The 25,783-nt window shown below is 29.8% G+C and overlaps 1 protein-coding gene across 4 annotated transcripts in view; it reads right to left on the bottom strand.

The window, feature by feature from the left end:
• Positions 1-4,486: 4,486 nt before the first annotated feature.
• Positions 4,487-25,783, bottom strand: part of Orc3 (origin recognition complex subunit 3) — a 62,555-nt gene continuing 41,258 nt past the window's right edge. For 3 of the 4 annotated variants that reach the window (XM_075371090.1, XM_075371089.1, XM_075371087.1), the window contains 4 exons: positions 20,640-20,759; positions 16,877-16,947; positions 12,006-12,149; positions 4,487-4,723 (listed from right to left, as the gene is read on the bottom strand). In XM_075371090.1, the coding sequence (XP_075227205.1) occupies positions 12,041-12,149; positions 16,877-16,947; positions 20,640-20,759 (300 nt within the window). In that variant the 3' untranslated portion in view covers positions 4,487-4,723; positions 12,006-12,040. The remainder of the gene's footprint in view (positions 4,724-12,005; positions 12,150-16,876; positions 16,948-20,639; positions 20,760-25,783) is intronic. The other variant, XM_075371088.1, reaches the window with a different exon arrangement.

The raw sequence follows: 25,783 nt of genomic DNA on the forward strand, positions 1-25,783 counted from the left end.
TTGTAGCATGACAGTTTTTTTAAAAAAAAGGTAGAGAAAATGATGAGGCAGTCACAAAATTATAAATAAATAACAAAAAAATATGTAAATAAAATGTATATATTATTCATTTGTGCGAATTACTATTACAAAAGAGGGTAATTTATTTTAAATTTAAGTAACTTCTTTATTTTATTTAAGAAAAAAGTTCCATTATAGCATCCCGTTGTGGCTTCAGCCAATGTATATTGTTACTTACATTTCCTGTTATAGTCAATTTTTTTTTGGTTAATGTATTTTAGTCAAGTAACTGGAGACAGATACAGTTAATTGCTTCACACATCCAGTAACAGTGGCAGTGGCTGAGTTGGTTGAACCGTACACCATCGCACACTTTAAAAAACTGAAAATGGTTTTTAGATATTTATCTGAAGAATATTTTCAAGCCCAAATTTACTGAATATCTTGTTCAGCATAGTCGAAAATGGGGAAAATTTGCAATCACTGTTAAAAATATTTTTTCATCAACTTATCTTCAATAGTTTTTGCTGGGAGTTGATTGAGTCAGTCAGGACAAACTGCTTTATAGGTACAGATATATATATATATATATATATATACATATATATTTTTTTTAAATGAACAAATAATTCATAAATTATATACGAAATGGTAACTACAGAATAATCGTAAACTTTGTGATATCAAATTGTAGAAACATAACATTTTGTCAATAACTGATAGTTGCTTATTGCTTTTAAAAAGTTTAGTTGACTGATCAAAGTTAAAAATATATTTATCAATGATTGACACACATTAACTAATCAGCAGTCATGAACAAGATAAGAGAAAACTGTACTTTAATGCCCTACTGTTATTGTCTTTTTCTTATTAAAATGTGCAAGAAAAGCTTATTGAAGTATAGAATAAAACAAATTAGAAAAAATTATCTTATTTATTTTCATTTTGGAAAAATTCACAAATTTCAATGAAAAATAAGATAAACAAACGCATTGTATATGAGATTGCCAAAAAATCTAGGTAAACATAAAAGGCTCCTTCCAATCATAAAAACCTAGCATTTATTCTGCAATATTAACAAAAAAATAATAGAACGATTCAAAATTTAGCTAACCTATAAGATTGTAAGAGAATATTTATTGCAATATTGCGTCAGTGATCGGTTGGAATCTCATCCAACTAAGAAATGGAGATAACACTGGTAAACATAATTTTTTTTTCCTAACATGTGATAAATGATTTTAATCTGTTTTTATGCTGAAAACGAATATTGACTCAGAATCTTTCTATCAACCACCATTTTTGAAAAATTTTTAAATTTTAATTAAAGGGTTTTTTTTTCATTTTTCAACGTATAGTTAGTATTTTAAGTTTCTATATTGTACTTTGTTCATTCATTTTTTTATTATTTAACTTTGTTAACATAATTTGTAAGCTATAAATAAACAATACTAGACAAAGAATTAAATGATATCATAGTCACATATTATGACATCATGCCTAATACTGAAGAGCGAGTCTTCATAGACAAGATTAATCATGTCTGTGCAGATCGAAATATGTAGTTGAAAACACAACTGTGTTGTTTGTATTAAGCACTGGATTTAGGAATGAATTAATTTTGTTCAGTCTTATTGCTGTCTTAAGTTTGTTAACAGTGTAGTGTCACAATGCCTTGAAATTGTGTAAATGATGTGGATGCCTTTTGTTATGTATGAGGTGAGTTTACTGTAAAATCAAACAGAAAAAACATTACACTTTAATTAAAAAAGCGTATCATTTGTACGTTCAGTGTAAAATTGGTGATCAGGATAAGACGTGGACTCTTCATACAGAACGCACTAATTGTTCTGTATATTTAAGAGGATGGCTGAAAGGCACACGGAAGGCTTTGCCATTTGGTGTACCTATTGTTTGGCCTGAACCAAAGGATCATGTAACCGATTGTTCATTTAAAGATGTTTGCAAAATTTTCTCGGCAAACAAAAATCCGACAATTACCACGATATTGTTAATCAACTTCTTACTTCATACAGAGCTACGGGATGTAATATGTCTTTGAAAATACATTTCCTCCACTCACATCTGGATTTTTTCTGGACAACCTCAGAGATGTACACGACAAACATGAATGTTTCCACCAAGACATTTTGGTGAAGGAAAGCAGCTATAAAGCGAAATGGAATATTAACATGGTAACCGATTACTGTTGGACATTAATTCGAGATGTGCCTGAGGCTATTTATAAAAGAAAAGAATCAGAAAAATCATTCTAACACAGAAAAAATACAAAATTATAAATTTTACAGATTTTAACTATATTTTCCCTTATTTTTTTTTTGAAGCATAATTTATTTAAAACTAAGGATGATAGAAAAATTGAATTTACAGATCTGTAATGTATGCAAAAAAGCAATTCAAGAAATGGTATCACAGAGAAACATTAAAAAAAAAATTTTTGGTGGAGTAATTATGGGAAACATGCTTAATTAAAGAGAAAATTTTAGAAAAACAAAGCTGAAATGTAATAGCGGAGGTGCAGATTACTAGTGTTTAGAACAAGGAAGAGAGTTCCAAGTGATAGAAACATTGTGAATGACTATAGAGTGTAAGGTTAGTGTTGGTAGAGGAAAAATGAATCGATCGATGTTATAAAAATTTAATTAAGCATTGAAAAACTTGAACAAGAATAAGGCAGCAAGAATTGAAAATATACAATTACTATAACTATGCTGAGTACAAAGGAGATGAGACCCCAGTTGGCTGAATGAAGTACCATCAAATTTAATATAGCAACTTTTCTCTGTATACAAGAAACCAGAAGCATTCGTATAAGAGACAGCTTTTTAGATTAGATATTGTAAATATGTAATTAACGCATAATTTTTATAGTTTTTTAACTTTTCTATTTGCTCAAGTTTATACAGCTTCATTTGGTCATCAGGATATGACTAAATCATATGCATAAAGTATTAGAAAATTCATTAATTATAAGATAAATAAGTAAAAAATTATTTATAATTATTACGAAAGATAATATAAAACATCAGTATTTCAAGTAAAATGAAAAAAAAATTCTTAATTTGTGTTTTCAATTCATTTTTCTGTTATTGTTTTAAATCCTTATTTGCAAATATTTGGAAAAAAATTCAGTTAGTTTTAATATTATTATGTAGTCATTTTTATATTTAAAATGAATTTTCTTTCACAATTGAAAATAATATTGTTAACACATATTTTATTTTATATTTATAAAATTAATTTCTTTCTGATTTTGTTGTTAAATTTACATTAAAAAATATTTTTAATGTTTTATTATTGAAAAACTCTTCATTTATGTAATTATCTTAATTAGTATGTTTTTTTTTTTTTTTTAATTAAGAATAATATTGAATGTTACAAATATTGTGAAGAATATTTTTCATATTGCCCAATAATAATACCTCTAGAGTAATAACGCTTAAATTGTGTTATATCTTAAGAGGGTTTGTTCTTATACAAGGAACTTGCGTTTATATTATAATTATGAATGTGTAAAAATAATCATAAAAACTTAATATTAACTAATGTTGAAATCCTTCCTGTCACAGTTGAGTTACAATATGTTCAAAAAATTATAAAATAATCATTGCTAAATTTTTTTTTTGTTTACTATAATATTCATATTATGAAATAGTTTTATATCTCAATTGATTTTATTTCAGACTAAATTATAACTGAAAGATCTTATGATTATTTCTGATTGTAATGTTTATTTTGTTATGTTACTGAATGTTTTAAAATATTGCATATGTTCTGATGAAGGTTTTACCATGGTTTCTTTTGGTTGTAAGATAAATGCCAGAACATTTCATTTTGCTTTCATTGGATTGTGCTTATTTTTTTGTGACTATCTTTTTAATTAATCAGCAATAATCGCAATAGTTTTTTTTTTGTTATAACATAAATTTGTTTAAAATACAATAATAATGTATATTGCTATAAACTATTACTCTAATTATTTCAGTTTATTTACATTCACTATATATCTTTATTTAACTTTTTTCTATTTGAGTAATAAAAGCACTCAAATAAAATGCAGTATACTACAAATGATTAAAACCAATCTCCATTGCCTAATAAATCTAAAAATAGACTGAAGACAGAGCTTTCATCATTTTGACTCTTTTGTGAGAACACCAAACAACTTCGTTCGACATTGCCATTGTATATACAGTAGCAACAATGAAACATTAATGATTATATTGTTTTACTTAAAATTCTATTGGTAATAACATTTATTAAAAATGCAACTGATAATTACCAATTTCAAATCATTTATCAATAATTACTATTTAACAAATGTAATAAAACAGGTTCAAATACTATTTCTGTAGCACAACCTTTACAGGCCCTAGAGTGTTTTAATGCATAATATTAAAAAAAAATTGAATGTGGGAAATAATGGCATTAAAATCAAACCCAAATGAAAGAGATATCTGCATTTTATAATCTATTTTAATTAAAATGAAAATAATAAAGATACAATTTATTTCAAGTCAATTTATAATGTAGATGTTTACATCACCATAAGCCTGCTATATAGATTATATTTTTAAATATTAGTGGTGCAACTGGTAGCATCTCGGCTTTTCATCGGAGGTCCCAGGTTCATATCCCAGCCAGGCATGGCATTTTCACACGCTACAAAAATTTTTATTCATCTCATCTTCTGAAGCAATACCTAACAGTGGTCCCAGAGGTAAAAAAAAAGATGACTGGCTTTGAATACAAAAAATATTTTAAAATGATTACACAACTTTTAATACTTAAATCACTAGAAAATAAATTTTCAGCTACCAGCTGGAATGTTATTTCATTTTGACCACAACTTCAACAAAAAAAAACTGGAGAAAAATACATATTGCAACTAATAACTGGTTTAAATCATATATTAACAGTAGGAAATTAATGTTTAAAAATGGTCATTAGAGGAGGTAGTAGTGAAAATTGCAGTCGAGGAGAGAGAGAGAGAGAGAGAGAGTGTGGGTATGGGTGTATGTGTGAATGAGGGGGCATAAAATAGTCAATTTGTTCTTAAAATATAATATCCTCTTTATCATACCAGAAAGCAGAACTAGATATGTTTGTAATTCATATCCTGATTATACTTCCATTGTCATTTTTAATCAGACTAAATAAAAGATCTCATAAATTTATTCAAAATAGAATTGAAAAATTTTCTTTTGTAATGATGAATTTCTGAATTGTACAAATTAAAAATATCCTGGATTTTCTGCACAGTCTTAACCTTCACAAGTAGTATGTAGGCAAATAAACTCCATTAAGATATTAAATAGTAAATACAAAACGATTCTTAACCTAGTCAATTCTTACTCTTTACTGTAGGTACTTTTTTTATTATTATATTCAAGCAAAATAATAATTATTTAAAAGATATAAATATCTTGATAACAATGAAAATGATATGTGAATAACTCAAAAATATCCTAGTCTTAAGTCTACTACCAACAGAAACTGGACAGGAATCATTTAATTTGTTCCTAAGGCATTTAACAATGTCTTTATTTTGAGCTGTGCATTTTTTATTTAGGCATGTAAAAAAGCAATTTTTTAATCTCATCTTCAGAATCTTGCATTTACAGTATTTTTGTAGAATTTTACATTTTTTGTGATAAAAACTGTTGCTTCTGCTTTTCACTAATAGTATAATTATACTACCAAAATGAGCATTTGATGATTTATGGTAACTTCATCTTGTTTCTACAAAATCTCTTCCATTACCTAATGAATAAATTCATATTTGTTTTCCCATTGATTATCATATTCTCATATATTTTTAATTTCAAGTCTTACTCTGTAAAATGTTTCAATTCTAAATATATAACTAATGATAAGGTTTCTGGTCAAGCAGTATGTGATTTTATATATATATTAATAAAAAAAGTTATATTGTGCAATAACAGTTAATTTTTCCTGTTATGTTTTTAAGTATCAATCAAATTACTTTTGTACAAAAACCATTTACAAAGCAGAAAGTTTTTCTGAAATTTTGAGAAATATTCTCTTATTTGTCTAATTTAAATGTTTTTAGAATCTCATTTTGGCTGATCTTCACTTTTGTATAATTTTTTTTTAGTGATATTTCTATTTTTATTTTATTTATGGATTTTTTTTTGTAGATATATAATTTTATTAAATATAAAAATTTGTTTGCAAGTATATCTTTACTTTTCTGGCTGCTAATATAGTTATTTACTAAAGCTATAAATTACACTATACAGGGGAAAAGATGCTAATAGGGTCAAATATTGAATGCCTAGTTTTTTGCAGATTTTAACATTTCATTATTCCTCTAATCAAATAACACAATTTTAGCAATGAAAAATTTCAGAAGCTGGATATCTCCATTTTGAATGTGGATTAATTCAGATGAAATCTTGCACAACTCAGAAATCGTTTGCACAACGATTTCTGTATACAAGCTAATGTTAGCAATTTATTTCAGTCACGATAAGTCAAGGATATACATATCTTATGGGTCCCATATTTCAAAATTCTATTCAAAGGTAGGTGTAATTTTTCATATTACTTTATGTCTCCTTGATAGCTAAGGTATTTTCTGGTCTAATTCAAACCTTTATAAAGAGAAAGGGTAAAAAAAATTTTTTTTTTCTTGTTTCTGGAAGGAGAAACAATTCCCCAATCTGCCTAAACTATAGTTCCACTTTATTTCATTGAACACCTCTCTGCATTACAGATGATATAATTATAATAAAAAAATAGTAAGGGTGCTTGTTAAAAACAATTTTATATTGTGCAATAACAGTTAACTTTTCTTGTTATGTTTTTAAGTATCAGTCAAATTACTTTCTTACAGAAAACATTAACAAAAAAGATTTTTTCTGAAATTTTGAGTAATATTCTAATTTAAATGTTTTTAGAATCTCATTTTGGCTGACCTTCACCCTTTTTTATAATTATTATTTTTTTTATAGTGATATTTCTATTTTTATTTTATTTTAATATTTAAATCTTCAGTCAAAAAGTCTACGGTCAATGTTTATTCATCAATAAAAATTTGGTCAAATACTTCTTTATTTCTATTAAAATGTTTAAATATTTAAAACTCCAGAATGCATGGATCAATTTCAAAATTCTAAGATTGCATTTTCTTATAAAGTTGTACATTTGTTCAGTTTTAAATAAATAAACAAAATATATCATTTTTTAGAGTTTTCAATTTTTGGTACTGGAGAAAGAAGTTGATTCATTTAATTTTGAATGTTTAATTCCATCCTTCCCATGTGAATAATACATTTCTATACATCGTATCTTACGGTACTGTATAATGAACTTGTATTATAAAATTATAATAATATCGTAATATACATAAAATTATAATAATATCGTAATATACATAAAAATATAATAAAATATATAAAACAATAATAAAATCAAAGGGAATGACAAATCTTTGCACATTTAACAAAGTTTTTATGATTTGAATATTGAATCTCAATATCAATAGAGACTTCTTCAGAAAGTTATTCGCTTTACTAACATCATTTAATGGTATTGTCTAATACTGAATGTTTTTCTCTTTAGGTATTCTTGTAGTGGTTTGGTATGGATGATGTTTGCTAGTGGAGACCGAATGTGTGTGTGTGTGTGCGCTTACCCCCTCCAGAAATAATGCTTTATTAGTGGTTTCCCAGGAGGTGGGGTTGCCAGGGGTGGAGGTTCAGTCGGTAGTACGCAGGAATACATACGCATTTTCCGTAACAGCTTGTGGAACCTGTTAACGAGTCCAACACTGCTTTGGCACCCGTAAATGGGGTTCCTCCACCTCAAAAGACATACTGTATTACATGGATGTGGTGGTTTATTATGTGTTTCTGTGCTTCATTGTTCTTACGATCTGTTGCAGTACCCTCTGATATCAAGGAAAGGAGAAGACAGATATTGCATCATTATCCAACAACAGAATAATACTAACCAGGCAAAAACACTTTCTTGCTTGCAATTTTATGCTTACAGTTTTACAAACACATGAAACAATCTGAATTGCCCACAAAATTACAGGAATACAATACAATGTTGATATGATGGCCAAAATGATTTCTGAAAGATTGAATTTCATATGACATAATCAGATGAAATTACATGAGGAAGATTACTTTATCTCCAAGTTGCAATTAATGTTGATGCTAATATCAATTGGTCAACAAGTTACTCTGCCCTTCAACATTCACAAGTTCACCAAGTTATGTGCATGAAAAACTGAGGATTCTACATCAGATGTACGTAGAAAAGGTGTCCTGATTTTTTCATCACTTTTACCGGTAACCCAAACTGGCCTGAAATGAAGAAATTGAGGGATCAAAAGTTGTTCGATTGACATAATTTCCAGGTGAAAAAATGTATGAATCTCTTAACAAAAAATTCTATTTCTGGTCCAATTGGAGTGCTATATATAGTGCTGAGAAGCAGAAACAAGGTTTGCCTCAGACATATCCTTTTATGGTTACAAATGAAAATTCAACAGATGAGATTGACAGAAATATTTCTCCTGAATTACCAAATAAAGAGCAAGATAATTTGCTTTTTTGCATCACGCAAAGATGATTCATGACCCTTGCGAGAAGTTTAATGTGACATCACTGTGAATGAACAATGGAACAAATACCCTTGCAATTTCATAAGATACCCAAACTGCAGATGATGGTTATCAAACTTATCGACACAGATCTCCTGAAGATGGAGGGTAAACTGCAATGTATGTGGTACAAACAGACAATTGTTGGGTAGTACCATATAGCTCCACATTATCAAGATGTTTTGGTGCTAACAAAAATGTCGAGTACTACTCAGTTCAAGCAATTAAATATATCTGCAAGTATTGATAATATATCTACACTTCCTGTCCAAATGAAAAGGACGAGATGAACAACAATGGTCATTATGTATGTACATCAGAAGCCTTCTAGTGATTTTTTGATTTTTCTATTCATTAAAGATATCCAGCAGTAATCCATTTAGCCACACATTTTAAGAATAATCAACAAATTTTCTTCAACACATCATTGACAATTCACAGAAAACAACCCTGACTGCAATTTTTGAACTGTGTTCATCGGACGATTTTGCTAGATCACTTTTATATTAAGAAGCTCCACGGTTTTATACTTGGCCTAACAATAGATCTTCTAGAAGAAAACACAGACATGATGTTGGAGGTCATCCTGGAATCAAAAAGGGTACAGCACTTGCCAGCTTTACATTATTCATCCTCATCAAACTGAATATTTTCACTTGAGGATATTGCATCACAATCAAGGCCCAACTTCATTTAAGAGGTTGAACACTGTAAATATCATTCATCCTACTTTCAAAGCTGCCTGTCATGCTCTTTGTCAGTTGGAGAGTGACGATCATTGGAAAGATACTCTTGCTGATGCCACCATATCACAAAAATGAGATTTGTTTGTTATGATTTAGTTTTCTTTCAAATATCTGAACATATAATTTTATGGGAAGCATTTTGAACAGATTTTTGTGAAAATATTCTCCAACTTATGTAATACATTGGTATTAATATATTCTGAAAAAAAATTTAGTCAGGGTTTGATTGATATAGAGAATATGATTGTTGATAAGGACTTTCTGAAAAATATTTGACTGAATTTGGATTACCTTCACCAATCTGGGATGAATAAACCTCCGCTGAACTTTATTCCTTCTTTAGGCATCCTCATGATATGAACAAATAAAATAATTCTATATGAGTAAATCTATCTAACTCGATGATCAAAGATACGTATTCAATGATAGCGTTTTTGCAGTATAGTGTGACTGACAATCAAGATAAAGCTATTTTTGTGGATGCTTACAGTGGAATTGGGAGATCCTTTTCAATCAAATTATTGCTGGCTGTAGCATCATCAGGTACTGGAGCAGCTTCTCAGTGGAGGTAGAACCACTCACTCAACTTTCAAATTACCATTGAATGTACTTTGGGAAGGAGGATCTGTTTATCCAATTTAAAAAAATGGTTCCCTTGAAAAAATTCTTCAAGAAACATAAAATAAGTCGTAGGACTCGCATTGAAGGCATTAATCGAACATTATGAGATCTTAGACCAAATATTAAAATTATGAGAGGAGGTGTAATTTTCATTTTTGTCAGGGATTTCAGACAGACTACCAGTAATTACAAATGGGACATGGGCTGATATTATAAAAGCATCTCTAAAGTCTTCAGAGTGCTCATCTTGGTACTCAACTTGGCAGAAGGGACCCTAAATTTCCAATGCAATTACTGAAAATTTGTATTGGAACCACAAAAAAATATACATAATACAACTATCAATCAAAAGTTACGTAAGGTTATAAGTACAGTTGGTGATCTAATTTTGAAGTTTATACTGACATTTCAGATTAGTTGAATAAATTGTATCTTTGATTGTACAAAAGAGCCATAATTTCCCCAAGGAATATAACAGCAAAAGAAATAAATAACATTATTCTTGAAAAATTGGATGGTAATTTCTATGAATATCTATTTACTGATACACAAGGTCAAACTTCTATCCCGTTGGACTGGATCTCCATTCAGAATGTTTCTTCCACAGCCAATTATATGTAGGATTTTCAAGAACTGAAAATCCTAACAACTAAATAATTTTGATAACGATAGGAGACAAAACAAAAAATAAAATTTATCCAACAGTTTTATAGTTCTCTTATTTTATCAGGTTTTATGAAATTTTATTTAACTGACAAGTTGTTATTCATCCAGATTAATCTATTTTATCGGGTAAGTTTGTGAATGGCGATAATTCTGAAAGCAACAGCCCACACATAATTACTAAAAACTATTTCCATCTTTAAAGTTCTATAACCATACAGTGCAGGCAAAGCCACATTAGGGAATGCCAGTAGTTTTAATGTCCTCAAAATTCTATAAATTACAATTAAGAATTTATTTAAATTTTTCTTCAAATCTTTTCAATTTTCAAATCAAACTATCTCAATAAATACTGAGCTGGTTTCCATTATTCAAATTTGGTTGTTTTCACAATTTTCTGTACTTGAATTTGATATTTTTCATTTTTCTATACATTCAGCTTTATTACAATTTAATTCCTAGAATGGCTACATAATGTCTTGTGCTTTAACTAATGTATGCATAGACTTTAAGCTGGCAGAGTCATTTGTTAGATGGCTACTATGATGAATATAAATATTTTCATGTAAACATACAGATAAAAATGAGATCAGACTTGTTAGATGGCTACTATGACGAATATAAATATTTTCATGTTAACATACGGATAAAAATGAGATCAGCTGTCAAAAACAAAAATGATGGCTGAAGATTGTTATATTTAAAATTTGATATGGTATTAGACAATTATGTGCAAAATTAATGACTAATATTTCAACATTCTGTTCAGAGAAAAGGACTTGAATTGGGTCTGAGAAGTGAATTATATAACAGAGTGCCACACTCTGAATACTCATCAAGAAAGTTTGTGGCCAAAAACTTTACTATAGAATTATGTCAGCCTGCTTCTTCATCCAACTTAGTCCCCTGTGAATGGTGAAAACATGTTAAAATTTTCAGTCATTGTTTATACCCAGCATCATATAATAAAGGAACTCAAGTGTATTCTAAAAAAAGTTTCACTGTTCCAAAATAGACATATCATCTAAACCAGTTTAAAGATGTGCAAAGAGGGTACTTTGAAAATTACCTAATCACTTAAGTACAATCCAAAACATGTTTTTTTTTTATAAGTGCTTTCCAAAATTAAATTTCCACACCTTGTATATAAAACCAGATTATAACAGCAACAATAACCACACAAAGAGTACAGTACATACTATTTATGACAATTGTTATTGTCATAAATAGTCAATTCTGTCATGAAAAAACTGTTCAAGAACATTTCACGCCAATTACTTAATTCAAATATTCTGTAAGAGATTAAATATACATACATGCATTTATTATTACTTATGTATTAATTTTTACATCACACACTGCCGCCCCATGTAAGACGGGATACATGATCAGTTTTCTTTTTAGATGATTTTATAAATCCAAGGAATTGTAATTCTGCCACAGCTTGAGTAAATCTTGCTCTGTTTCTTTGATTAAGGAAAAAAATTTAATCAAGATCATTGCTGAAATAAAATCATGTATGAAAAAAATTCATTCTTCAAATTGGTTAATTTAAAATCAGTAAAGCTCAATTAAGACAGTATATGATAAAAAATTTAATTTGTCACATAACTAAACAATATTTCTGTAGACTTAAGGAAAGAAAGACTTCACTATGTATCAACAGAAGAAATAAAAATAAGTTGAAGTGAAAACACAGTATCTTGATAAATCCAAAAGGTTCATGCTGGTAGCAGGTATGAAAACAGACAAAACAGCAATTTATCATCTATATTCAATTTCTTCAAGTCACAGTTCATGCTTCTAGCTAAGAACACTTTCAAAATTGCAGTAAGTCATTTGACACTGTTTTCAGTAGTCAATGTTCTCAAAGTTAGTTATCTGAGAAGTAGACAGTAACAACAACAAATTCAAATACTTTCTTTTGGTCACTTAATTGATTTGATGTTCTTATCTTTTCTTTCCTATTCAATGCTCATCATTTAATACAATATTTTATCTACTGCTACAAATCATGCAGGAAATTAAGCGAGTAACAATAAATATATTTGAGTTAGTTCGATGTGATGTAATAGGGAAAGGAAACTGAGTCAATGTAAGAACTATTGGAGTAATGCAATAGGTAATTGATGAAGCATGGACTGATTTCAGCAAGGAAATGAGCAATGTAATGCTGATAAAAGGGACAAAGCAAACATTACAGTGGATGAAATACTGAAGAGATGTACAGAATTTCACATATCACATACTTAATTGTAAGTTTAATGTGAAAGAATAATGTAAAAGGTGATGACTAATAGATTACAAATGGTTGGAAACTGCTATGAAGTCATTTGCTGTGGAACAAAAATGTGCCCACATAGGCAAAATTATGACTTATAAATTCTTCAAGCATCATACGCTTGAAGAATTTATATGCTTGAAGATACAGACCATGATGAGAAAGGACCGGAACAGAATTTAGGCTGAAAAATGAAGTTCAAACAAAGTAGTAGGTAAGACAAAAAAAGATTGAGCAGAAATTAGTTACATATTAGAAATAAACAGTTGAAGAGAGAGAACTAAAAAAATCTAGTGTTTAGTTTTTAATGAAGCCTAGTAGAGACTTCAGACCTCTTTAATTTCAAGAGTAAAATCAATTTGTGGCAGGACATATTTAAAACTGCTTATCCAAAATCAGTGATCAAAAAAATATCCTCTCTGATCTTTCAAGGGAGAGTGTCGGTGGGATGAACAGTACATACCAAGATTTGGTTGAGGTTGTTTGTCTCATTCTGTGGTCCTTCTGAATCCAGATCATCCCTTTTTCTTATTCTTGAATCTTTCTTCTATGTTTGTTTCTCATGAATTTTTGTTAGACAATACTGAATCCATGTCAGGGAAAATGGAGATCTCTTTCAGTTACTGAATCCTTGACATTGGTATGGTTTGAAAGACAAGATCAGCTTTGCCAATGCATCTATCCAAATCACCCATTAACTAACTGGTGAATGAACAAAACAAAAACCAATTTGTTGTTAAGATGTTTACTGAACAAAGTTAGATCACTTGTTCTTTTGTAATGCAATGCAAAAGGGAACATTTCTAAATCAGATAGAGATGTATAAGCCAAGGAAATTACCAAAGAGGAATGTATGCAGTTAAGATGGAAGGCCAGGTATAAAAGAGATGGTGAAGAGTATCATCTGAAATGATAGAGAGGGGGAGCACCTCTGAAAGGAGAAAGGTAAATGAAGAGGCTTAGTTATCATTAAACAGGAGCGACGTACATACGTATGTTTTTACTTTACATATCCTAATTTTTCCCCTAACAATTTTTGCCTTTGTAAATTCATTTTAGTACTAAAGTAGTTAATCCTGCCAATCAAAGTACAAAGTACTTTGATAGGTAATACAAAGTAGTTGGCCTACACCCCAATCAAGTCTTTTTTATCCTTGACAGCCTACCATAACACAGTTTTTTTTACATTTGTTTGTTTATTTATAATACTTGAAAAGGTGGATCAGTTGGTTTTTACCAAACCATTCATCTTTTATACAAAAGGGTTTGTATGCACAATAAAGAAATTTGCAAATCAATTTATAATTATGATTGTAAATTTAACAGCAGTTTTTATTTTTCAAGTATTTTCATTGTGCACTGATTTTTCTGTACTCGGATCAGGCTTCATTATTAATTGCCCATCCCATACAACTATACAATAAATTTTTCTTTATATTTATTGTTGGGATTTTTGGTGTTATTTAAATGTGTTATGAAACAATATTTTACTGGATTAATGCCAACACCTGTGGCAGAGTGCCTGTCATACAAAAGATTCTGAATTTGAATCTTGGTCAGATATGCTGTTTTTCACACATTAAACATATAGCTCATCATCATATGAAACTGATATTGGGTACAGCCTGTTTTAACTGGAGAAAACAGTTTAAAAATAAAGTTTATTTAATATTCATACACATTGAAGTTTTTTTTTATATTTACTCTTATATACTCTCCAACTTTTGTCATAAAATTTTTCTAATTAATCTTCAAAATTTTCCAACACACTTAATTTTCAATTCACCTATAATATATTTAAAAATTCTCTATTCTTTGCATTGCCCAGGTATTGCTGTCATAAAATGTTAATATAAATATCTGAATGCCATGTAAATAAATATATATTTATTTGTGATTCTAAAATCTAAGACCAATTTGGTTTCAGGAAAAGTATAGGGACAAGGGAAGCAATTTTAGGCCTCAGATTAATAGTAGAAGGAAGATTAAAGAAAAACTAACCAACATACTTGGCGTTTATAGACCTAGAAAAGGCTTTCGATAACGTAGACTGGAATAAAATGTTCAGCATTTTAAAAAAATTAGGGTTCAAATACAGAGATAGAAGAACAATTGCTAACATGTACAGGAACCAAACAGCAACAATAACAATTGAAGAACATAAGAAAGAAGCCCTAATAAGAAAGGGAGTCCGACAAGGATGTTCCCTATCTCCGTTACTTTTTAATCTTTACATGGAACTAGCAGTTAATGATGTTAAAGAACAATTTAGATTCGGAGTAACAGTACAAGGTGAAAAGATAAAGATGCTACGATTTGCTGATGATATAGTAATTCTAGCCGAGAGTAAAAAGGATTTAGAAGAAACAATGAACGGCGTAGATGAAGTCCTACGCAAGAATTATCGCATGAAAATAAACAAGAACAAAACAAAAGTAATGAAATGTAGTAGAAATAACAAAGATGGACCACTGAATGTGAAAATAGGAGGAGAAAAGATTATGGAGGTAGAAGAATTTTGTTATTTGGGAAGTAAAATTACTAAAGATGGACGAAGCAGGAGCGATATAAAATGCCGAACAGCACAAGCTAAACGAGCCTTCAGTAAGAAATATAATTTGTTTACATCAAAAATTAATTTAAATGTCAGGAAAAGATTTTTGAAAGTGTATGTTTGGAGTGTCGCTTTATATGGAAGTGAAACTTGGACAATCGGAGTATCTGAGAAGAAAAGATTAGAAGCTTTTGAAATGTGGTGCTATAGGAGAATGTTAAAAATCAGATGGGTGGATAAAGTGACAAATGAAGAGGTATTGCGGTAAATAGATGAAGAAAGAAGCATTTGGAAAAATATAGTTAAAAGAAGAGACAGACTTATAGGCCACATACTAAGGCATCCTGGAATAATCGCTTTAATATTGGAAGGACAGGTAGAAGGGAAAAATTGTGTAGGCAGGCCACGTTTGGAGTATGTAAAACAAATTGTTGGGGATGTAGGATGTAGAGGGTATACTGAAATGAAACGACGTGCACTAGATAGGGAATCTTGGAGAGCTGCATCAAACCAGTCAAATGACTGAAGACAAAAAAAAAAAAAAAAAAATCTATACTTGAGAGTGTAAAATTTCTCTTTTGCTTGAAAAGTCTTGTTGTTTGTAACTGCTTAAAATGATAGTAATTTTACAACTTAAATAAGAAAAATTTTTGATTCAGAAAAAACCTTTCAGTCTTAATATTCAACTCATTATTTTCCTTCCAGTCACATTTCAGAACATTTATTTTTCTTATTTCCACGTTGCATACCTCTTAACAATTGTCCGATACTCATTTTTCCTGAAAATGTAACTTCAATGAAATTTAAATTATTTATCTGTTATCCATCAATTGTTACTCTGCTCTCAAAATTTTCGTATTCAAAGTATATTACTTTCCTCTTTTTGGATCCAGGAGGAAAATACAAAAAATAAATTACCTAGAAATATCAAATAAATGGCCACTGACACTAAAAGAAAACTACAGATTTCAAATCAAACTAGGAATGGTAAGAATATTAGAAGAAACAGCTTGACTGTGAGATATGAGGGTTTTCCAAAGAAAATGAAAATAACATAATTAATAAAGAAATTTCACTGCAATAAATAATTTAGTAAAATAATGTGACTGAATTCTTACAGGATTGCACTACATAAATCTGAACTATACAACCATAAGAATATTCCTTCACAGTTTTTCATGCTAAAATTTCTTTCAGAAAACTTCCCTTTTTCTAAATTTCATTAATTTAGAAATTAATGAAATTGTTAATTCATTAACAAACACTATTTAAAAGACTCATGTTTAATCTTTTTAAAGTTTACATAATACTGGTTAAAAAACACACAATTAATTACCGAATAAAAAGGATACTGTATATGAGAGCTGATTTCCCTTCGATCACTTTTTTGAACATTTTCTGGATCAATGACTGTAGCAAATGACTAAAAAAAACATACAACAAAAAGTATAGTCCAGTTAAATTTGTTTGCAGTATCTTGAAATATCATCTAAATAAGAGGTATGCACATAAATTAAAGAAAAAATGTTAATAATTGCTGAACATTAACAGTAAATAAACACAACAATTATACAGGACATGTTGTAAGTCATATATCACTCCTAAAAATAGCCATTCTTAAGATAACAAGTGTTTCTGGCCAGGTTTATTAAAGAAAGTGAGAAGTGAAATGTTTCACTTTTTACATTCTTTAATAAGCCAAATAAATTGTTGCATATCAGCTTGTAAAGTCCAATGAAATATACAGGTGATATTCAGGATTACAAGTGACAGTTGCACAATCTGAAAGCAACTCTCAACTGGTGCCCTTATACTACATACATCTCTTAAGTACTTTTTACAAAACATCATAGTCATAAACAGAATATTTTACTTAAGTGAAATATTTGTAATATCATAAAAATATTTACCATAAAGATGGTAATCATAACAATTTAAAATTAAGTTATACAGAAATTAAGGTTCAATTTCCTTTTTTCTAAATCACATTCTCCTCATAAAAATCTCACAATCATGTGACAATATGATTTTAAAATTAAATTTGTTTATAATAATTGTCAGATTTTCAGCTAATTTATTATGAAAGAGACGAATTTAAAAGATAATATAATTACACAAAAAATTTGCAAAATAAACATCAACTCAATACGCTTGAATATACAAACACAATACGTTTGAAAAAAATTAGTTTATTTTTATTACCTTTTATGACCGCATAGGATCAATTTAGTCAGTTTATTATCCAATTCTCTTTGATGGGACTGTTTGGGCCTTGCAGTCCTCCCAGTACTTCTTCATACTTTTCGATCTTTGTGCCCTTTCTAGTGCTAAAAATGTTCATGTTGTGAGAGTGAAGCGAGTGTTTTTATTCTTGATTTTCTTATTTATTTTATTTTAATTGTGGTGTCCTCTGGTGTAAGGCCAATTTCCTTCAGATCCTCTCATATTTCTCTGATCCATCTGCATCCTGTCTTGGTATTTTTTGAGTCGAGATTGTGCTGTACTAGCTGTTTCAGAAGTCTTGAATTTTGTATATTCATGATATATCCAATGAGTCCTAGTCTCCTTTTACACATGGTATCAGTAATGGGTTCTAAGTTCTTGTACACGACTTTGTTGGACACAATCCACCACTGTCCATCTTTCTGGTAATTTTTACTGATGCAGGTTCTTCCAATTCCTCTTCTGGAGTCTGTCTGTCTTTGATTGTTCATTTGGTGTTTCTGCTGCCTAAGTGGCTTCTGGTGTTAAATTGTATTGTAGTTTCTAATTTTTGCATTTCCTTATAGGCATATTTCATTGTAAGTGTACCAGGTTAATTTTTTAGTTTTAGCTAGTTTGTTTCTTGTTTGGATTGAATTTTTTTTTTCTTTTTGTATGGATTGTTTATTATTTCTCCAAGGTATTTAAATTGGGTTACTATTTTGACTTTATTACAGTTTATGTGTATTCAGATTATAAACAAATCTCTGTCTTTTTGAATGATATATTGAGGCCAATTTTATTTGCAATGTTTTGAAGTTCTAATATCTGTGATTTAGCTTCATCGATGTCATTTGCTAGCAATGCCAAGTCGTCAGTGAAACCAAGACAGTTTGTTTTGATTTTTCTACCTATTTTTAGTTTTGGGGCCATTTTTTGAGCCATTCCCTCATTACCATTTCTAGAGCGCAGTTGAATAATAGCAATGAGACCCATCACCTTGGAGCAGTTTTGTTTTGATCTCAAATGGTTCAGAGAGCTTGTCTCTGAATTTTACCTTCAATTTAGGGTCAGTTTTATGTGTTTATTAATTTGGTACACAGTCCAAGCTGTCTTAGAATTTTTAGTAGGGATGCTCTTTGGATGCAGTCATAAGCTTTCTTGAAATTTACAAATGTTATTACCACGCCTCTGTTTATTTTCCTGTTGTAATCCATTATTAGCTTGAGACTCATGATCTGGTCTGGACAGCTCCTCCAGGATCTGAAACCTCCCTGATATGCTCCTGTTTCTTTCTTGAAATGTAAACTGATATTGTTAAGGATGATTTTTTAAATAATTTTGTATACTGTGTCTAGGAGTGAAAATCCCCAGTAATTGCCCCCTTTTTTGTGTAGCAGACAGATGAGGGCTGTTGTCCAGTGTTCTGGTGGTTCTTCTTTAATCTGGATGTTGACAAGCTGTCGATGAAGAGCAATTTTTGTTGATTTTTCCTGCATGTTTCCAGATCTCTACAAAAGTCTGATCTTCTCCCGCTGCTTTGTAAATTCTTCATCTCACCCAGTGCATAGCAGACTTATTCTATTGTGGGAAAATTGATGTTTTCTGGTGGTGTTGCTATTAGGAGTTCTGTTGGTTCTTCACAATTTAGGAGTTCATTCAAATATTTAACTAGGATTTCTACATTGTATTTATTGTTACAACCAGTTTACCGCTTTCATTCTTTATTACAGGATTGGGGGTTTGTATTTTTGGGCTGATTTTTTAAGGTTTTGTAGTAGTCACTCAATTGTGTTTTACTGAATTCTTCTTCTATTGACTTCATTGTCTTTATGGTGCTGTCTTTTTATTCACTTTAGGGTTCAGGTGGTTTCTTTTTTTACTAGATACTGGAATTACTAGATATTAACTAGATTACTAGATTTTGGAAGAGTGTTTCTGATTTCTGGGATTGGTGAAATAGCCATGCTTGATGTCTTTTCTCTACTGTTTCGTCACATTCGTTGTTCAGCCATTGATGTTTTTACTGAATTTTATAGGAACTAATTCTTCTGCGATTTGTTTAAGATTGTTGACTCGATCTTCGAGTTAATCCATGGTTATATATTTTTTGGTTATTTTCATTCTTGGTTAGTTGGGTAGTGTCCATTTTTCTTTTAGTTTTAGGGTCTTGGTTTTGTTGATTTCTTTGGGGAGTAATTTTAATTTTGACTACATAGTGATCTGAGCCAGTGTTTACTCAGACAAGCATTTTTACGTTGTAGATCTCCTTGTGGCAGTGTTTGTCCATGAAGACATGGTCTAGTTACCATTCTCCTTTATTATAGATGTAATTAAAAAATTAGTTTAATGTAAACAAAAAAATATTCTATTTGACCAGGCACTAAACAAGTTATCTAACCACTTCAAGATGAGTATGATTAATAACAAGCTGATGAAAAAACTGAAATACTGTTCTGAAATCAATTTCTAATCTTCAAAAAATAGTTATGAATATGTTATTATTCGATAAATAGAAAAAAAATACATACATTACTATTCTGTTAAAAATATTTTTTATTCATAACTGACAATACTACAATACTGACTGAAATATGAAGCCCTTAATAAATTTAATTTGAGAATTACTGGAGATTTTAAAATAGATTATAATGAACTATATCTATAAGTAATAAATAAGATTATGATGTGATAACAATCTCAAGAAAACTTTAAACAAAATATGCTTTCACAAAAATTTATTACCGGGTATGACTATTTTATTTTATTTATCTTTCCATCATGGTGGAAGCATTAAAAATAAAAATAACTAATATATGCAACAAAGAAAAGGATACTGCATGCAATGGAATCGAAAGTAATATTTCAGTTTCAGAATGTTACTGCTAGTAAAGTACTAATTAATTAACTAACCTGAAGCCAGTCGAACATATTAATGAGAGATCCACTCTCTAAATGTAGTTTATATGCGATACAAATATCTGGCATTGTAGATAAAATTTCTCCGTCGTTTGTTAATTTACAACAGTCACACTGAAAGGAAATTAAAGGTAGTTTTATTTCACTTAAAAATAAAGAACTGAAAATTAAAATCAACAATTACAGAAAAGAACTCAGCTGTCTGAATCAATTTGGACTGACCATAATGATAACAAAGATTTCATTGATTAATAATCTCGTACGTTTTACATCTATTGCATATTTATATAAAACAATTACTTAATTTAATTTATTTGCATATTTAATGACTGAAAATCATCATATATAGATATGCTGAGGGTGACAACTTATAAGAAAACAAGATGCTTAAGGCAGTTACATTTTTTAAAAAGATTAACAGTAAAATAAGATTAACCAATAAATAAATAAATTAGATACATCTCCAATTTCTCCTATTTTTTAAATATCGATTTTTAAAATTCAACCTTGAAAAGTAATGAAGAAAGGTAAAAAGACTTTGAACAATGATTGTAAATTTCCCCAATCCTGATAATAGTAAACGAGATATCAGCAGCTTTTGGCTTGCAAATACTCTTCAGTTAAATATTTTTTAATTCCTATTTTTTTTAATGGGTGCGATATTTTTGATGGGTATACAGTGCTGTGACTCAATCAACATAGCCACTGCCAATGTTATTGTATGTATGACTGGCTGCATGTGCCTCCGGTTACTTGACTAAAAAATATAAAATAAAAAGATTGACCGCTACAGGAAACACAAGTAACCATGTAGCACAGGCAAAGCTGTAACACGGAGCTAGTATATTATACGAGGTATGTGAGAAAAGTAATGAGATTGGTAACACTGCGAGTGATCTAGCCACTCTGTGTCTACAGTTCTGTGCTAGACCGGTTTGTTCATCCTTTCCACATGCTCAGTACGAGTTTCAATTCCGTTCAGCCAACACATTATTTTTGACAGCACCATCAGTGAAGTTGTGTTTTTGTTATGTGTTATGAAAATGGAGCATCGGAGTTTAGAGCAACGTTGTGCAATCAAGTTTTGTGTTAAACTAGGGGAACCCATGAGTGTGACCTTTGAAAAGTTGAAATAGGTCTATGGGGAACATTGCTTACCAAGAGCACAAGTTTTCCGCTGGCACAAATCAATTTTGGAAGGCCGAGAACACGTTGAAGATCAACCTCGCTCAGGGAGACCTTCAACTTCAAAATCTGACGAAAATGTTCAGCACGTGAGGGTTCTTGTGAGATCAGACCATCATTTACCAATAAGGATGATGAGTGAACAGTTAAATTTAAACACTTTCACCATACATCAAATTTTGACAGACGATTTGGAGATGCGAAAGGTTTGTGCAGAATTGATGTCGAAAAACCTCACAATAGAACAGAAGGACAATCGAAGAAATGTGTGCGTTGATCTTCTTGAGAGGATTGACAATGACTAAGAATTCTTCAATCGTGTGAACAAAGGTGATGAATCCTGGATATTTGAGTATGATCCTGAAACAAAGCGGCAAAGCGTAGAGTGGCACATTCCATCATCTCCTCGACCGAAAAAAATGTCAAATGAGCAAATCAAAGATCAAAACCATGCTGATTTGCTTTTTTGACTGTAGGGGTGTCGTGCATAATTTGTTCTTCCAGGACAAACTGTCAACCAAGTGTTTTACAAAGGTGTCCTTGAAAGGCTCAGGAAAAGTGATTCGTGTGAGACCAGACATTGCAGACAAGTGGATGCTTCATCGTGACAATGCCCTGTGTCACACGGCCATTTCCATCAGGGAATTTTTGACCTCAAAACGCATTCCTACGGTTCCTCAATCCCCCTATTCACCTGATTTGAGTCCTTGTGACTTTTTCCTTTCCCAAAATTGAAACGTGTCTTAAAAGGACGTCATTTTGGAACTCTGGAGAACATTCAAAAGACTGTGACCAACCAATTAAAAGCTCTAACAGTTGAAGCCTTCCAGCGCTGCTACCAGCAGTGGGAACAACGACTCCGCCGGTGTATAGCTGCCCAAGGGAACTACTTTGAAGGAGATAATATTGTTGTTTGAAAAAAAAAAAATTTGTTAAGTAAAAAGTCAGTCTCATTACTTTTCTCACACACCTCATATTTCTAACTCGACTTGTACTAATATCTACAGCTTGCTCAAGATTTAGACAGTAAGCTAATAAGAAAAATAGTCGGATCGCTATCTTTCTTATAAGCTGACTTAAGGGATTATATTTAATCCTGCTTTTAGTTCTGAATACTGTTTTGTAACTACTTTTTTGAACCATGAAAACAGTAAACTTTAGGTCGTGCATATTTAAAAAAATATTTCGAAATTCGGATCTAATATTTTGATCCAAATTCAAACCTACATCTTCAACTTGTAAAAAGTATGAACATAAATTAATGTTAGCCTCAAATCTTTAAATTCATAAACCTCAAATCAAGCTCAACATGAATGATGCTGCCTCTTGTTAAACTCCTGCGTATCTCAGATATATATACGCAAATCCCGTGTAACTGTTTTTTTAAATGTACTTTCTTTCTGACATGTGTTTTGCAATAGTTAAATAATGCACTTTTGTTGAAAATCATAAGAGTAGAATATTTTTTTTTTAACTTATTTATTTCTATCAGCATTTGTTTTTTCATGAATTTATAAAAAAAAAAATTTTTTTTGATGTTCCAGAAACTATAACAAATTTTTCTAACCATGATTTGATAATAATCCAATTGAAATAAGTGAAATAGTTGCTTTATTTATGTAATCATTTTGAAAACTGCTTACATTCTATCAGTAATAAACAATTACTTTACAACTGTATACCAACAGTGTTTAATAGTTACATAAAAAATCCTCCAAAGTGAAATCTTCTCTTTGTGAATTAGCTGTAATTCTAAGAATATTTGCAGTCTAAACAAGAATTCAACCATGAACTGTTTATCAAATTCAATTTCATATAACTCTGCAACAAATATTTATTAGAATTTAATTTTAATTACATTTTTTAACTGCAAAATGGTTAGCAATCATAGATAGCTAGCTGATAAACTGATTATACTGAATAAATTTTTATTACCAGGATTTCTATTAAAAAGAAATTATGTTTATCAATTTAATAAATAATGAAATCATGTTACAACAGCACTGAAGAAACCAACAGTTTTTGCTATTATACAAGATTCTTGTTATATAGAGATTTAAATATGAACTTTAAAAACTAATGAATTTTGACACACTTCATAAATATTTTAGAATTTTAATTAAAAGTACTTGAATAAAATTTTCTATTGTGCAACTAAAATACAGTTTTAAAATATGTTTTAAATATATATGTTTATGTTAAATATGTTTTTAAATATAATATGTTTTAAATATATAAGTACGTAGTACTTCAAGAAAACTGAAGTCACCTGAACATAGATTAGTCATTTTTAACTGTTTTTATTTACAGAACACATCTTCAATTTTATTTTGGTGTATTTATGACTTGTCATTATTAATAATAACATATGGTACATGGAAATTAGCTGAAAAGCACCTAACGCTTGCTTATTTGATAGTGGTAATATATCTGGTTTATTTTAACCAACTTCTTCACTTCCTCTTCTTTATTCTGCAAGAGAATGCTTTTGATGACAGTTCCATTGGCAGAAGCTGCTGAAATAGGTAGACTGTCATCAACTCTTATATAAAGATTCAAATCTGGTTCCTGAAGAGAATATTCTTCAAAAACTTAGTGGAATGGCTTCAGCATAAGTATTGTTCATTTTAGGTTTAGAATAAAATCAGCATGTCAAAATGAATCTTTATTGTTACTGTAATTAACAATTTCCAATGCTTTCACACTGCAACATGTAAGTTAATTTTTCCGAGATAAGTCTTCAATTATCAACTTTTTCTTTTGATAGTAATCTTTTATACATTTCACGATACAGTGGTCCATTGGTTGTAAAACACTTTTATTGGCCGAAAAAAACACAAATTTAATGTTTTTAATTCAGTGATATCAATATGTCTCATACAATTATCTATTAATAACAGTTTTCTGATCAACCTATTTTAATGCATCATTACATAAACAAATTTCTTTTTCAAAAATTTCAGAATTCATCCATGCAAACTTGTAACTTTGATAGTTTAGTGATGGATTTTCAAGACTTTGAAACATCTTGGATACTTTGATTTACTGAGTACTAATAATTCATGCTTTTTCACTGCTGACATTTTGGAACACACTACAAAAGTTTTTTAATATTCTGACATTTTTCTGCTAATACATTTTTACCTTTACATTTTTAAATTTTTAGCTGAAAGCAATTTTTAAAATATTCCTGTTTCATCAACAAAGAATATGTTGTCTTCCATAAAACTACAACTTATTGAATTCCATGTAGTTTTGTAAGATTTAATCAACCACATTAGTTTCATCACTTACTTTTCCAAATGAAATACTAATGCTTCAATTTTCCCAGCCAACCATCAGAACCTTTAAAATTCAGAACCCTAAATTTTTTATGAAGAATTCAGCTTTTGTTTTTATTAATGGGTTATTAACTATATTTGAACTCCTTGTTTGCCAAAACCAATGTAAAACTGCTTGATCAATTTGATTGAATTCTAGTCTAAAAATCTTTTTGATGGTACTGTTTTCATTAAAAACTTCTGTTAATAGTTTTTTCCCCGTTTTTCCATATCATCCCTACAGATGGAAAAAATAAATTAAATTATTTGCAGACTCAACTTGTTTAATACTCATTTCTAAGTCATGAATTACATTAATTTTTTTCATCTAAAGAAAACATTTTTAATACAGATGAAAAGTTGATTAAACAACTAATGAAAACAATAGCTACAAACAGCAACTCTGAAATCACTGAAAGTACAAAAGGCTATGTAGAGATGTAAAGGGACTCTTAGGCAGAATACTAATTAAACACAACTATCTCAAGAACTGCAATTTATCTTTCTGTATTCAGGTACATGGAGGATGAAGAAAGTTGATGATAAATATTAAATGAAAGAAGCACTGGTCTCTGAAGGTTAGACAATAAGCGAACAAGAAAGTAGTAGTGGTCATAAGAACAAAGCTTAGAA

The sequence above is a fragment of the Lycorma delicatula genome, chromosome 7 (genome assembly GCF_047948215.1).
Source record: "Lycorma delicatula isolate Av1 chromosome 7, ASM4794821v1, whole genome shotgun sequence".
In the NCBI taxonomy this organism is placed as follows: Eukaryota; Metazoa; Arthropoda; class Insecta; order Hemiptera; family Fulgoridae; genus Lycorma; species Lycorma delicatula.